The 12,319-nt window shown below is 67.0% G+C and overlaps 2 protein-coding genes across 2 annotated transcripts; both read right to left on the bottom strand.

Moving 5' to 3' along the window:
* Nucleotides 1-332: 332 nt before the first annotated feature.
* On the bottom strand, nt 333-4,268 carry LOC135317782 (tubulin alpha-1B chain). The gene is made up of 4 exons (XM_064474205.1): nt 4,158-4,268; nt 2,684-2,906; nt 2,439-2,587; nt 333-1,519 (listed from the first exon to the last, which is right to left on the bottom strand). The coding sequence occupies exons 1-4, from the start codon at nt 4,158-4,160 to the stop codon at nt 539-541; spliced, it is 1,356 nt and encodes a 451-aa protein (XP_064330275.1). The 5' UTR covers nt 4,161-4,268; the 3' UTR covers nt 333-538.
* A 2,329-nt stretch (nt 4,269-6,597) lies between these two features.
* On the bottom strand, nt 6,598-10,175 carry TUBA1A (tubulin alpha 1a). The gene is made up of 4 exons (XM_064474660.1): nt 10,065-10,175; nt 8,641-8,863; nt 8,396-8,544; nt 6,598-7,758 (listed from the first exon to the last, which is right to left on the bottom strand). Exons 1-4 carry the CDS (start codon nt 10,065-10,067, stop codon nt 6,778-6,780), a joined length of 1,356 nt encoding a protein of 451 aa, XP_064330730.1. The 5' UTR covers nt 10,068-10,175; the 3' UTR covers nt 6,598-6,777.
* Between the last annotated feature and the right edge of the window lie 2,144 nt (nt 10,176-12,319).

Below are 12,319 nucleotides of genomic sequence, written 5' to 3'. Positions count from 1 at the left end.
ATTAGTCGCCAGCAGGGCCGAGCCAGGCTGCCCTACTGCTGGAACAGGGCAGGGACCCCCGGGGCTGTAACACACCAAAGGCTGCTCATGGAGGGACCCAGGAGAACAGCAGCACACAGGGTGCCCTAGCAGACCCCCACCCCAGTGCACCCAGGGTGAGGGGGGAAATCCACCCTCCCAGAGAAGGTCTGGCCAGAGCCAGCACTGGGCAGCAGTGCTGCCATCCCTGGCCCTCACTGGGCACAGACAATAGAGACAGTCTGTTCCCACGGGATGGGGCCAGGCAGCCCCAGTGCTGGACACAGAGGGTTTGTATCCGACACAGTGGCAGCTTCTCTTAAAGCCTTTTATTCACAGACATGATACAGACACATGGAAAACCGACATGATCACATGAGAGAGAGCACAAGCCCAGCCAGAGCAGCGCATCCCTCCAGCCGGGCACACTGGGCTGAACCCCACCCAGTGCACAAAAAGCTGAAGTTGTTTGAAGCAGATATTTTGTGGACATGCTACAGCGACAGAAGGAACCCAGTGTTTAGTATTCCTCCCCTTCCTCCTCTCCCTCTCCTTCCACAGAATCCACCCCCACCTCCTCGTAATCCTTCTCCAGGGCAGCCATGTCCTCACGGGCCTCCGAGAACTCCCCCTCCTCCATGCCCTCCCCCACGTACCAGTGCACGAACGCCCGCTTGGCGTACATCAGATCGAACTTGTGGTCCAGGCGGGCCCAGGCCTCGGCGATGGCCGTCGTGTTGCTCAGCATGCACACGGCGCGCTGCACCTTGGCCAGGTCCCCCCCGGGCACCACCGTGGGCGGCTGGTAGTTGATGCCCACCTTGAAACCAGTCGGGCACCAGTCCACGAACTGGATGCTACGCTTGGTCTTGATGGTGGCGATGGCGGCGTTGACATCCTTGGGCACCACGTCCCCGCGGTACAGCAGGCAGCAGGCCATGTACTTGCCGTGCCGCGGGTCGCACTTCACCATCTGGTTGGCCGGCTCGAAGCAGGCGTTGGTGATCTCCGCCACCGAGAGCTGCTCGTGGTAAGCCTTCTCGGCCGAGATGACGGGGGCGTAGGTGGCCAGCGGGAAGTGGATGCGGGGGTACGGCACCAGGTTGGTCTGGAACTCCGTCAGGTCGACATTCAGCGCCCCGTCGAAGCGCAGGGAGGCTGTGATGGAGGACACGATCTGGCTGATGAGGCGGTTGAGGTTGGTGTAGGTGGGCCTCTCGATGTCCAGGTTGCGGCGGCAGATGTCATAGATGGCCTCGTTGTCCACCATGAAGGCGCAGTCGGAGTGCTCCAGGGTGGTGTGGGTGGTGAGGATGGAGTTGTAGGGCTCCACCACGGCCGTGGAGACCTGCGGGGCCGGGTAGATGGAGAACTCCAGCTTGGACTTCTTGCCATAGTCGACGGAGAGGCGCTCCATGAGCAGGGAGGTGAAGCCAGAGCCGGTGCCACCCCCGAAGCTGTGGAAGACCAGGAAGCCCTGCAGCCCTGTGCACTGGTCAGCCTGGAAGAATGGAAGATAAAACAAGACCGATCTGTCAGTAATTCTTACTTTAGCTGCTACTGAGTTGCCCAGGAAGGCAAATATTCACCCCAGGGTCTCAGGCCTTTGGGGACTCTTGTCTCGGGGACGCAGGCAGGGGCAGGCACCTGCCCAAGTGCCCCAGCTCTGCTTCCAGCCACGGCGCCCTGTGCATTGGCATGACCTGCCCTCAGGGAAAGGGGCCGCTTCCCGCAGGGACTGGGGGACAGTCGGCTCCTTCCTGCTCCAGGAGCTGTCCCTTGCAGTGCCCGTGCCCAGCACAACCCAGGTGGTCTGCTGTGGGGAAGACGAAACCCACAGTGCCTTACAGGAGCATGTTAGGGCATCCAGAGCTGCTATCCCAGGGGCACTGCTTGGGCAGGAGGCTGGCAGCCATCAAGGTCTGCTGGGCACCAGCACTTCCCTCCCAGGGCATGAGCTGCCCCAGCAGAAGTTAAACACTCAGCACAGCTGCTCATAAGCAGTTGGTCAAGAAGGATCAGAGTCCAGACCAAGGAGACCTCACATGACCCTAAAAAAAGGGATGAAATAAGGCTTTCCCAAGGGCAGAAAGGAGCCAGCACTCCCAAGCCCCATCTTGCCCCCAGGCACACTCCACCCTCAGGGTGCACATCCAGGGCTTGCACCTGTGGTGGGTTTGCAGGGTCCTGAGGAAGGGGATTCAGCCCGTGGGGTGGGGAAGGGGCTTACCCTGATCTCCACTCACAGGATCCAGACCCCACAGGGAGCACCGACCTGGTGCAGGGTGCCAGGAATCATAACCAGGCACCCAGACCCTGGAGGCACAGCCCAGCTCCACATTGCCATCCAGGTCCCACTAGAAGGTCCCCTTTCCCCACGGGCTGCGGTGGGGCCAGCCCCACCAGGGGTAGGTACCCACCAGCTTGCGGATGCGGTCGAGGACCAGGTCGATGATCTCCTTCCCGATGGTGTAGTGCCCACGGGCGTAGTTGTTGGCCGCATCCTCCTTGCCCGTGATCAGCTGCTCGGGGTGGAAGAGCTGCCGGTACGTCCCCGTGCGCACCTCGTCTGCGGGGAGAGCCCGCGCGCCCCGTTAGCCCCCATTAGCGCCGGGCACTCCGTTAACACCCGCCGCCCCACAGCCCCCCGCCCCACCGCGCTCACCGATCACCGTGGGCTCCAGGTCCACGAAGACGGCCCGGGGCACGTGCTTGCCGGCCCCCGTCTCGCTGAAGAAGGTGTTGAAGGAGTCGTCCCCGCCGCCGATGGTCTTGTCGCTGGGCATCTGCCCGTCGGGCTGGATGCCGTGCTCCAGGCAGTACAGCTCCCAGCAGGCATTGCCGATCTGCACGCCCGCTTGGCCCACGTGGATGGAGATGCACTCGCGCTGTGGGGGCACCGGGGGGATTGGTTGGGGGGCAGCTCCCACCCAAACGCTGGTTGTGCCCCGGCTCATCCAGCTGGAGCCAAATCAGTGCCACCCCAAACCTCCAGCTGAGCGGTGCAGGAGCCGCCCAGGAGCCGAGCTTGCCACGGGGGGGGACACACATGTTTGGGGACAGACTGGTGCCGGCATTTGGCACAGCCCTGGGGATACTGGGGGTACTGGGGGTACCACCGCCCCGCACCAGCCCTCCCTCTGCTCCCAAATGGCGCCCGGGGAGGACATTTTACAGCCCCGCAGCACGGGCAGGGCGAGGCTGCGCCGCAGAAGGAAGAGGAGGAGGAAGCTCACGGCGCAGCAGCGGGGACGTGACTGCACCAACCGACCCAAAACCGCCGGGGAGGGCCGATGGCGTCACTCCCCCCCCGCCCCGGGGGGTCCCTCTGTGCCCCCCCCCCCGCGGGTCCAGCACATTCCCAGCCGCACCCTGTGCCGCACCACCTGCTCCCACGCATTCCTCCCGCCCGCGGGGGGGGAGCCGCGGGTTTCGGGGGGGAAGCCCCGGGTTTGGGAGGTGTGGTGGTGGGGTTTGGTAGGGGGGAGCTCGCGTGGGCTCCCCCAGGAGGCACGGAGCAAGATTAGCCCCCTGGGGTTGGGCTCGCGTGGGTGCCAGGGAGGGGGGATCCAGCAGGGACCCTCTGCCCCCGCCGTAAGGGAGATCGGAGATTCAGGGCTAAATCTGGGGGGGAAGGGGGTGATGCGGGGGCGGGGCTGTGCCCCTGCAGGGGGTGGGGCTGTTCCCGCGCCTTCCCGCGCGCGGGAAGGGTAACGGTCGGGGCCGGGCGCCGAAAACGGCGCGGAGCCCCGCCCCCACCGAAGGAGCCACCCGGGACCACGTGTCGCCCCCCCAAGCGTGCCGTACGCCCCCGGGGTGCTCCCCAACCGCCAGGGCGGCACCCCCAGCCCCTCCTCTATCCCATCCCCCCGCTGCCCCCCACCGCCTCCTCCGGCCACCCCCTCGTTCCTGTTATGCCCCCCCACTTCTCCCCAGTCCCCATTCCGTCCCTCGCCGTTATCCCCAGCCCCCATTCTACCGTATACCGCCCCCCCGTTCCCCCACCCCCAGCTTTCCGCTCCCCTCAGTCTTTCACCCTCCCCTCCAGCCCATTTCCCCCAATCCCCCAGCTCCAGCCTTCCTCTCACCCGCGCCCCCTTTTACCCAACCCCCCTCATTTTGCAATCGCCCCCCCTTACCATGGCTGCGGCGCGGTTACTCGTCCCGACAAGCAAGGAATCGGTGCAAGTACCAGGCTGCCGCCGCCCCCGGGCGCCCCCCTTTATACCGGCCCGGGGGCGGGCCGCGCGCCCCCGCCCCACCTTCCTATTGGCCACCGCGCCCGCCCATCCATGCGCTGACCACCGCGGGTTGGCTGTGGCGCGTAGCGCGACCCGCCTCCTTCCCCCCCCCCCGCTGCCGGGAGGGCGCTGCGGGGCTTTGGGGGCCCCCCCGCGCTAGGCTGCAGCGCCCGCCCGGGGCTTGTGGAGGGGCCCCCCCCCATGGGTAGGGGGCGCCGGGGGTCGTGACCCCTCTCCCGCGGTCCTCAGCCCCCCCTCTCACTGCGTTTGCCGTGGAGGGGGGTGCACCGGCCGCTCCCGCCCCCCCCCGCCCCCCCCCGCCCCCCCCCGCCCGGTGCGGCGTCGCTGCGGAGGAAAACTGCGACATTTGGGGGGGGGGGGGCGGCACGTGCTGCCGCGCCCGGCGCCCCCCCCCCCCCCTTCCGGGGCCGTTAATCGGCTTCTGCAGCCAGACCCCCCCCGCCGCGCCCCCGGCCCATCTGCACGGCCCGCCCCCCCCCCCCGCGACTGCACCCCAGGGCCCCTCCCAGCCCATCTGCAGCCTGCAGAGCCCCCCGCAACGCCCCCCCCGGTCCATCTGCACCCCCCGCCCCCTCCCCGGCCATCTGCAGGTGGCCCCCACAGCCCTGAGCCCTGGCGCGGTGGGGAGCCCCGGCCCCCGCTCTTGGGGGGAGCAGACCCCCCCCTCACTGCAGTGGGCTTTGTCCCAGCCGTTCCTGCAGCACCGGGACCCCGTGTCCCTGTGTGACCCCCCCCACACTCCCCCTCACCCTCCCGGGGTCCATAAAACGGGGGATGTGCTGCGGTCCCGCCGTGCCCCCCGGGGGTGCCTCTGCTCCCTGCCCAGCTGCGAGGCCACGGGGTGCCCGGTGCGGGGGGGAACCGAGGAGGGGGGGGCCTGGCACCAGCCCCCTCTAATCCCCAGAGCTATTTACTCCCAATAATCCGCCTTCCTGTTTTGCCAAGAGCTTTGCGGACGACCCAGCGGCCCCTTCGGCACCACACGCTGCCATGAGCTACCGGGGACCCCCCGTCCACCCCCCCCCGCCCCCCCGGGGCCGCCCCAAAGCCTCAGGCACCCCGGGGTGTGCAGGGCCGGGACCGCCGCAGCGACAGCCGCCGCCGCAGCACCCGCCGCCGCTGCATTGCAGCGGGTGACGTGGCTCCCCGCCATTTGCCTCGCCCGGGCGCCGCATGGCCGCCCCAGCGCCTCCGCTCCCCCGGGGAAGGGGCTTTCTCAGCGACCCCCGGCTCTGCCAGGCCGCATCAGGCTCCTGCAGCCGGCCTCGGTGTGGGGGTCTCGGGTGGTCTCGGGGCCCAGTTGGCTCCCAGGGATGCTGACATGGCGGCCAGCTCGGGGAAGAGACGCTCCCAGCCCTATTGGGAGCTGGTGTTTCTGGCACTGCGGCAGCCCCATGGACCGTGGGGTCCCAGGGTGGGGTCCTGGGGCTTCCCCCCCACCGCAGCATGCCCTGCCCCTTGCTGCAGCACCCGCTCAAGTTTCACTTCGTGTTCAACTTCCCCTTCATTATTTATCCCTCATGGGAGCCATGAGCCAGCAGCGGGGGGATGGGCTGTGGGGCCTGGCTCCCCCTGGGCCCAGACAGGGCTGGGGGGGGCTGCTGCCCCATTTCCCCCTCCCCATGACTGGGGCTTCTGGGACCAGCATAGCCAGGGCCCCTCATCTTCCCTGCAGGAAGGAACTGAGGGGCTTCAGGACGTATCATGGACTGGGGAGGGGGGGCAGGGCAGGAAAGCACCCATCCCCAGACACCCAGCAGGATGAAGGGGTTACCCTCAGCCCCCCCGGGGATCTGCAGCCCCAGTGCTCCAACCCATGGTGGGCAACAGGACACCCACCCACCCCCCAAACCAGGGCCCCCTGAGAAAATACAGCCCCTCCCCTGCCAAAGCAGGCAGCAGAGACCCCCAGGCTTCTGCCAAACTGGGGGAAAGGGGGATGGGTGGATGAAAGATCCCCAGCCCCCAGCTCCTCAGGAGGAGTTAAATCATCCCATGTGCTCACTTGGGGCTCCCCCCACCCCTGCTACAGTGCCAAGGGCACAGGGGGGCACGAGGGGGAGGGGGAGGGGGGGCACACCGCCCAGCCCAGGGGCATCCCAGCAGCAGGGTGGGGAGGAAGGACCCGTTTGGGGAGCACAGGGCTGGGGGGCTGCATGGTGCTGGACTCAGCACAACCCCCAGCATACGCTCAGGGAGCGGGATGGAAATCCTGGGTGCAGCACAGGACCCCGGTGCTGCACCACGGGCTGCTGGGGACAGTGTCCAAACCCAGGGAAGGACATGACAGCACAGAGTCAAGACAGGAGAGCCAGGCTGTAAGACAGGGAATGCTTTTATTCAGACCCACAGGAGAGGACGGGTGGGTCCGTAACAGACTTTTCCACTGAAGCACAGACCATTGAACAGGACAGACCGCGGCGCACACACTGCTACAGACCCACGAGGGTCTTCAACTAGGTTATGTTCCCTGTAAGAGCAGCACCCTTGTGAGAGTTTAGTATTCCTCCCCTTCCTCCTCTCCCTCTCCTTCCACAGAATCCACCCCCACCTCCTCATAATCCTTCTCCAGGGCAGCCATGTCCTCACGGGCCTCCGAGAACTCCCCCTCCTCCATGCCCTCCCCCACGTACCAGTGCACGAACGCCCGCTTGGCGTACATCAGATCGAACTTGTGGTCCAGGCGGGCCCAGGCCTCGGCGATGGCCGTCGTGTTGCTCAGCATGCACACGGCGCGCTGCACCTTGGCCAGGTCCCCCCCGGGCACCACCGTGGGCGGCTGGTAGTTGATGCCCACCTTGAAACCAGTCGGGCACCAGTCCACGAACTGGATGGTGCGCTTGGTCTTGATGGTGGCGATGGCGGCGTTGACATCCTTGGGCACCACGTCCCCGCGGTACAGCAGGCAGCAGGCCATGTACTTGCCGTGCCGCGGGTCGCACTTCACCATCTGGTTGGCCGGCTCGAAGCAGGCGTTGGTGATCTCCGCCACCGAGAGCTGCTCGTGGTAAGCCTTCTCGGCCGAGATGACGGGGGCGTAGGTGGCCAGCGGGAAGTGGATGCGGGGGTACGGCACCAGGTTGGTCTGGAACTCCGTCAGGTCGACATTCAGCGCCCCGTCGAAGCGCAGGGAGGCTGTGATGGAGGACACGATCTGGCCTATCAACCTATTGAGGTTGGTGTAGGTGGGCCTCTCGATGTCCAGGTTGCGGCGGCAGATGTCATAGATGGCCTCGTTGTCCACCATGAAGGCGCAGTCGGAGTGCTCCAGGGTGGTGTGGGTGGTGAGGATGGAGTTGTAGGGCTCCACCACGGCCGTGGAGACCTGCGGGGCCGGGTAGATGGAGAACTCCAGCTTGGACTTCTTGCCATAGTCGACGGAGAGGCGCTCCATGAGCAGGGAGGTGAAGCCAGAGCCGGTGCCACCCCCGAAGCTGTGGAAGACCAGGAAGCCCTGCAGCCCCGTGCACTGGTCAGCCTGGTGAGGAAAGACAAGGGGGGGGGGACATGTTTAGTCCAGGCAGCAGCAGAAGTTGCTCCTTCCTCTCCATGTCCTCATGAGGACATTTGGGGGATTTCCAGCAGCAGAGCAGGAGCCAGTGGGATGGGTGACAGGGTCGCCCTGGATGGGAGCAGAACATCCCCCAGGGTGGGAGAGTGGCCGGAAGCACCGTGCAGGGGGGCTGGGTGCCACTGGCTCGGCAGCGGAATGGGAACAGGTTTGGGTATCGGGGAGCAGGGCAAAGCTCCAGCCTCAGCATGGCCACCCAGCTCCGGGAAGGGCCGGTTGGGGCTGCCACGGCCTGTGCGATCGCCAGGACGCCCATCCCCAGCCGCACGCAGCTGGACTCGGCTGTGGTGAAAGCCAAGGGGGAACAAAGAGGGAATTGCACAGCTCAGCACCGCCGGCGCCTGGGGCTGCGGCGCTGTGGAGCGGCTCCAACAACCCAGCTGCGCCACGTCCTGCTGCCGGCCAATGGCAGCTGCTGCAGAACAGGATTACCATTAATTAATATATTAAATCTAAAGCCAGCCCGGCTAGTCCAGAGGGGAGGGTGAGGCAGAACTGAGTCTTTGTCCTCAGCACGCTGCCCATGGGTCCCCCCCACCCCTACCAGCTTGCGGATGCGGTCGAGGACCAGGTCGATGATCTCCTTCCCGATGGTGTAGTGCCCACGGGCGTAGTTGTTGGCCGCATCCTCCTTGCCCGTGATCAGCTGCTCGGGGTGGAAGAGCTGCCGGTACGTCCCCGTGCGCACCTCGTCTGCGGGGAGAGCCCGCGCGCCCCGTTAGCCCCCATTAGCGCCAGGCATCCTGTTAACACCCGCCGCCCCGCAGCCCCCCGCCCCACCGCGCTCACCGATCACCGTGGGCTCCAGGTCCACGAAGACGGCCCGGGGCACGTGCTTGCCGGCCCCCGTCTCGCTGAAGAAGGTGTTGAAGGAGTCGTCCCCGCCGCCGATGGTCTTGTCGCTGGGCATCTGCCCGTCGGGCTGGATGCCGTGCTCCAGGCAGTACAGCTCCCAGCAGGCATTGCCGATCTGCACGCCCGCTTGGCCCACGTGGATGGAGATGCACTCGCGCTGCGGGGGCAAGACATGGGGCCGTGTCACGCCCAGGCTCCCCCCTTTGTCTCCCCTCCCCCCCCAGCTGCGGCACCAGCCCAGGATCCCATGGCGATCATGTCCTTAGGACGGGTTGGCGCTGAGCTGGGAAGGGCTGGTCCCCAGGGGTGGATGGGGCCAGATCCTGCCCAGATGCACCCTATTGTTCCCAGCCTTGTTGGGCACCGAGGGCTGCAGGGGGGCCCGGCTCCAGGACAACACCCAGTGCAGGGGGGGGTTACTCAGCTCCAGGGGTCCCATCGCACCCCCCCCAAGGGAGCTGGGAACCTGCCCATTGTGGGATGGGGAGCTGAGCACCAGGGGCTCATCCTGCCCTAAAGGACTTTGACCTCACCCAAGGCAAGATGGAGACCCCCGAGGGTCCCATCCCGCCCCACCCACCCTGTGAGACCCAGCAACATTCACTGGAAGGGCTCAGCACCAGGGGCTCATCCTGCCCCCTCGGGTCCCCATTGAACAAGGGCCACACCCAGTGCAGGACAGGGGGGCTTCATCCTGCTCCATCCTCCAGTGCAGGACAGGGTGCTCAGCACCCATGGGGCCCCATCCTGCCTCATCCACCCCCCACCACGGGCCCATCCTGCCCCGTTAAACCGGGGCCACGCCCAGTGCAGCCTGAGGGCTCAGCACCGGGGGAGGGGGTCCTGTCTTGCCCGGTTTAACGGGGCCACGCCCAGTGCGGGACAGCAGCTTAGCACTGGGAAGGGGGGGCCCGATCCTGCCTCGTGGAACCGGGGGGCCACGCCCAGTACGGGCTCGCCGATCAGCACCGGGGACCCATCCTGCCCGGTTTAACACACCCATTGCGGGCTCGGCCCCACGGATCAATCCTGCTCGGTTTAACGGGCATCATGCCCGGTGCGGGCTCGGTGCTCGGTCCCAGGGGCCCAATCCTGCCTGGTTTAACGGAAGGCACACCCGGTATGGGCTCGGTGCTCGGCCCCAGAGAAGGCATGGGAACCCATCCAGCCTTATTTAACAGGGACCCACGCTCGGGGCTTGGTCCCGGGTGACACCCCCCCCCTTCCTGCCCGGTGTAACGGGAGCTGTGCCCGATGCGGGCTCATCCCCGGGGCCCATTTCGCTCATCCCGGGCGGGGGGAAGGGGAGGACCGGGGGGATGGGAAGCACAGACCCCCCCTTGCCCCCCCCATCTCACCATGGCGGCGGTCGGCTCCGGGGCGGTCTCACAGCCCGACGCTGAGGCGGTCGATGTAAGAGGCGCGGCGGAGCACCGGGCTCGGCGCGGGGCTTTATAGGAGCGGCGGGGCGGGGCGGGCGGCGGGGCCGGGGGCGGCGGCGGCGGCGGCCATTGGCGCGGGCGGGATGAGGTAATGCCCCCCCGGAGCTGCAGACAAAGACCGGGCGGAGCGGGGCGGGGGGGGGGGGAGCCGGGGGCTGCGGCGGCCACGGACCGGCCCAGCCGCCGGTTCCTTCCCGCCGCCGTCTGGGCCCCGGCCATGTCCTTGTCCCCGTCCCCACCGTGCCCCGGGCCCCGTTCCTGGCCAAGCCACCGTCCCCGGACACGCCCGGGTCCCCATCCACGGTTGTGCCACCGATCTGGCCGTGCGCCACCGCCCTGGCTCCCGGTTATCCCCATCCTCAGCCACGCCCTGGTCCCCAGCCCCAGCGGTGTCCCTGTCCCCGTCCCCAGCTGTGCCACCGTCCCCCAGTCTGGCCACTGCCCTGGCTCCCAGTTACACCCCTGTCCCCATCCTCAGCCACACCCTGGTCCCTGACCCCAACATCACTCTCGTCCTCATCCCCAGCCATGGTCTGGTCCCCATCCCCAGCCATCCCCCATCCCCATCCCTGGGGACATTGTCCCCATCCCTGGCCGTGCCCCTGTCCCTGTCCCCAGCCATCCCCCTGTCCCCATCCCCTGCCACCCCCCTGTCCCTATCCCTGGGGATACTGTCCCCATCCTTGGCTGTGCCCCTGTCCCCATCCCCAGCCACGCCCTGGTCCCCATCCCTGGCCATGGCCCTGTCCCCAGCCCTGGGGACACTGTCCCCGTGCCTGGCCATGCCCCAGTGCCCTGGTTCCCAGCCACGTCTTGGCCCCCATCCCCACCGTGGCGCGCTGCCTGCCCTGGCCACAGCCTGGCCCTTTCCCGGCTGTGCCCGGTCCCTTCCAGCGCCTCTTTGTCTGCTCGGGCAGCAGAAACCAGCCCCGCGGGGCCCAAACGAGGGGAGAAAACACCTTCCCCTGGGGCAGCTGGGGACAGACAGGGCCTGGGGGGACGGGGACAGTGGGGGGACACGGGGGATGAAGCCCTGAGGTAGCTCCCAGCACAGTTTTTGGGACTGGGGGGCCCAGACTGAGCGGCAGCTGCTCCGTGGCAGCTGGCGGGTGGAACACAGCTGGGACACTGGGGCACGAGTCCCCCGGCCACCCCTCCCTCTGCTGCAGGCCCTGCGTGAACCCCCCCCACGAGCCACTGGCCCCTGCAGCCCCGGGAGGTTCTCCCTCCTCCTCAGGGGGTTCCCCCTCCCGTTTGTCCCTGCAAAGCCCACAGTGGCTGGGGGTGGGGGCTGGGGGTGGTCGCCCCGAGGCGGGGGGCTCCGGGGGAGACTCCATCCCTGCAGAAGGGTGACCCCCCCGCCACACGTGCGGGCAGGGCTGGCCCCAGCTGCCGCAGGTGGAGCTGCCAGGATGGCCTCCCCCGCTGGGAAATCACATTTTTCTCTGCATTTCCCACATTATGCAGATTTCTGGGCAGCTCCAGGTTCCCACGTCTCCACCACCAGCCCCACGTCCCCACCACCAGCCCCACGTCCCCACTGCAGCAGCATGTCCCTGCTGCCAGCCCCATCATAGAACTACAGAATCATTTAGGCTGGAAAAGACCTTTAAGGTCATCGAGGCCAACCACTTCTCCCAGTCCTCTGTTCTTCCTCCTCCTCTTCCTTCTCCTACTCCTTTTTTCCCTTTTCCTCCTCCACTTCTCCTTTTTCTTGCAGCTTTTATTCCTTCTATTCTTTTGTTAAACACTTCCCTCTGATTTTGTTCAGGCTCGGGTGCTTTTGGGGTGCTGCTGAAGCAGGGTGGGAGCAGGGAGGGGCCGAGGGGCTGCAGGGCTGCAGACAAAGAGAGTCCGGGATTTGGGCATCGCCTGCCAGAACAAAGGACCGGGGGGCCCCGGCTGTGCCGAGTGGAGCAGCCCCGGCACATTCAGCTCCCGCCGGGCCGGTCCCTGTTGCAAACGGATGTTTTGGGGGGACCCTGCCCCCAAAGCAGCTCAGCCCCCAGCCAGGTCAGTCCTCGTGTGGGAAACATCTCCTGCCCTTGTCTCCCTGCGGCACTGAGGCCTCAGCACCCATGTAGGGCCTGGCAGGGCACCCTCAGGGTGTCCCCAAGGGCCTGGGGCGTGGGGGGCTCATAGCAGCCCCCACCTCGGGCACCCCTCTCCAG

Source organism: Phalacrocorax carbo, chromosome 27, assembly GCF_963921805.1.
Source record: "Phalacrocorax carbo chromosome 27, bPhaCar2.1, whole genome shotgun sequence".
Taxonomy (NCBI): Eukaryota; Metazoa; Chordata; class Aves; order Suliformes; family Phalacrocoracidae; genus Phalacrocorax; species Phalacrocorax carbo.
This window is presented reverse-complemented; position numbering and strand designations above follow the sequence as displayed.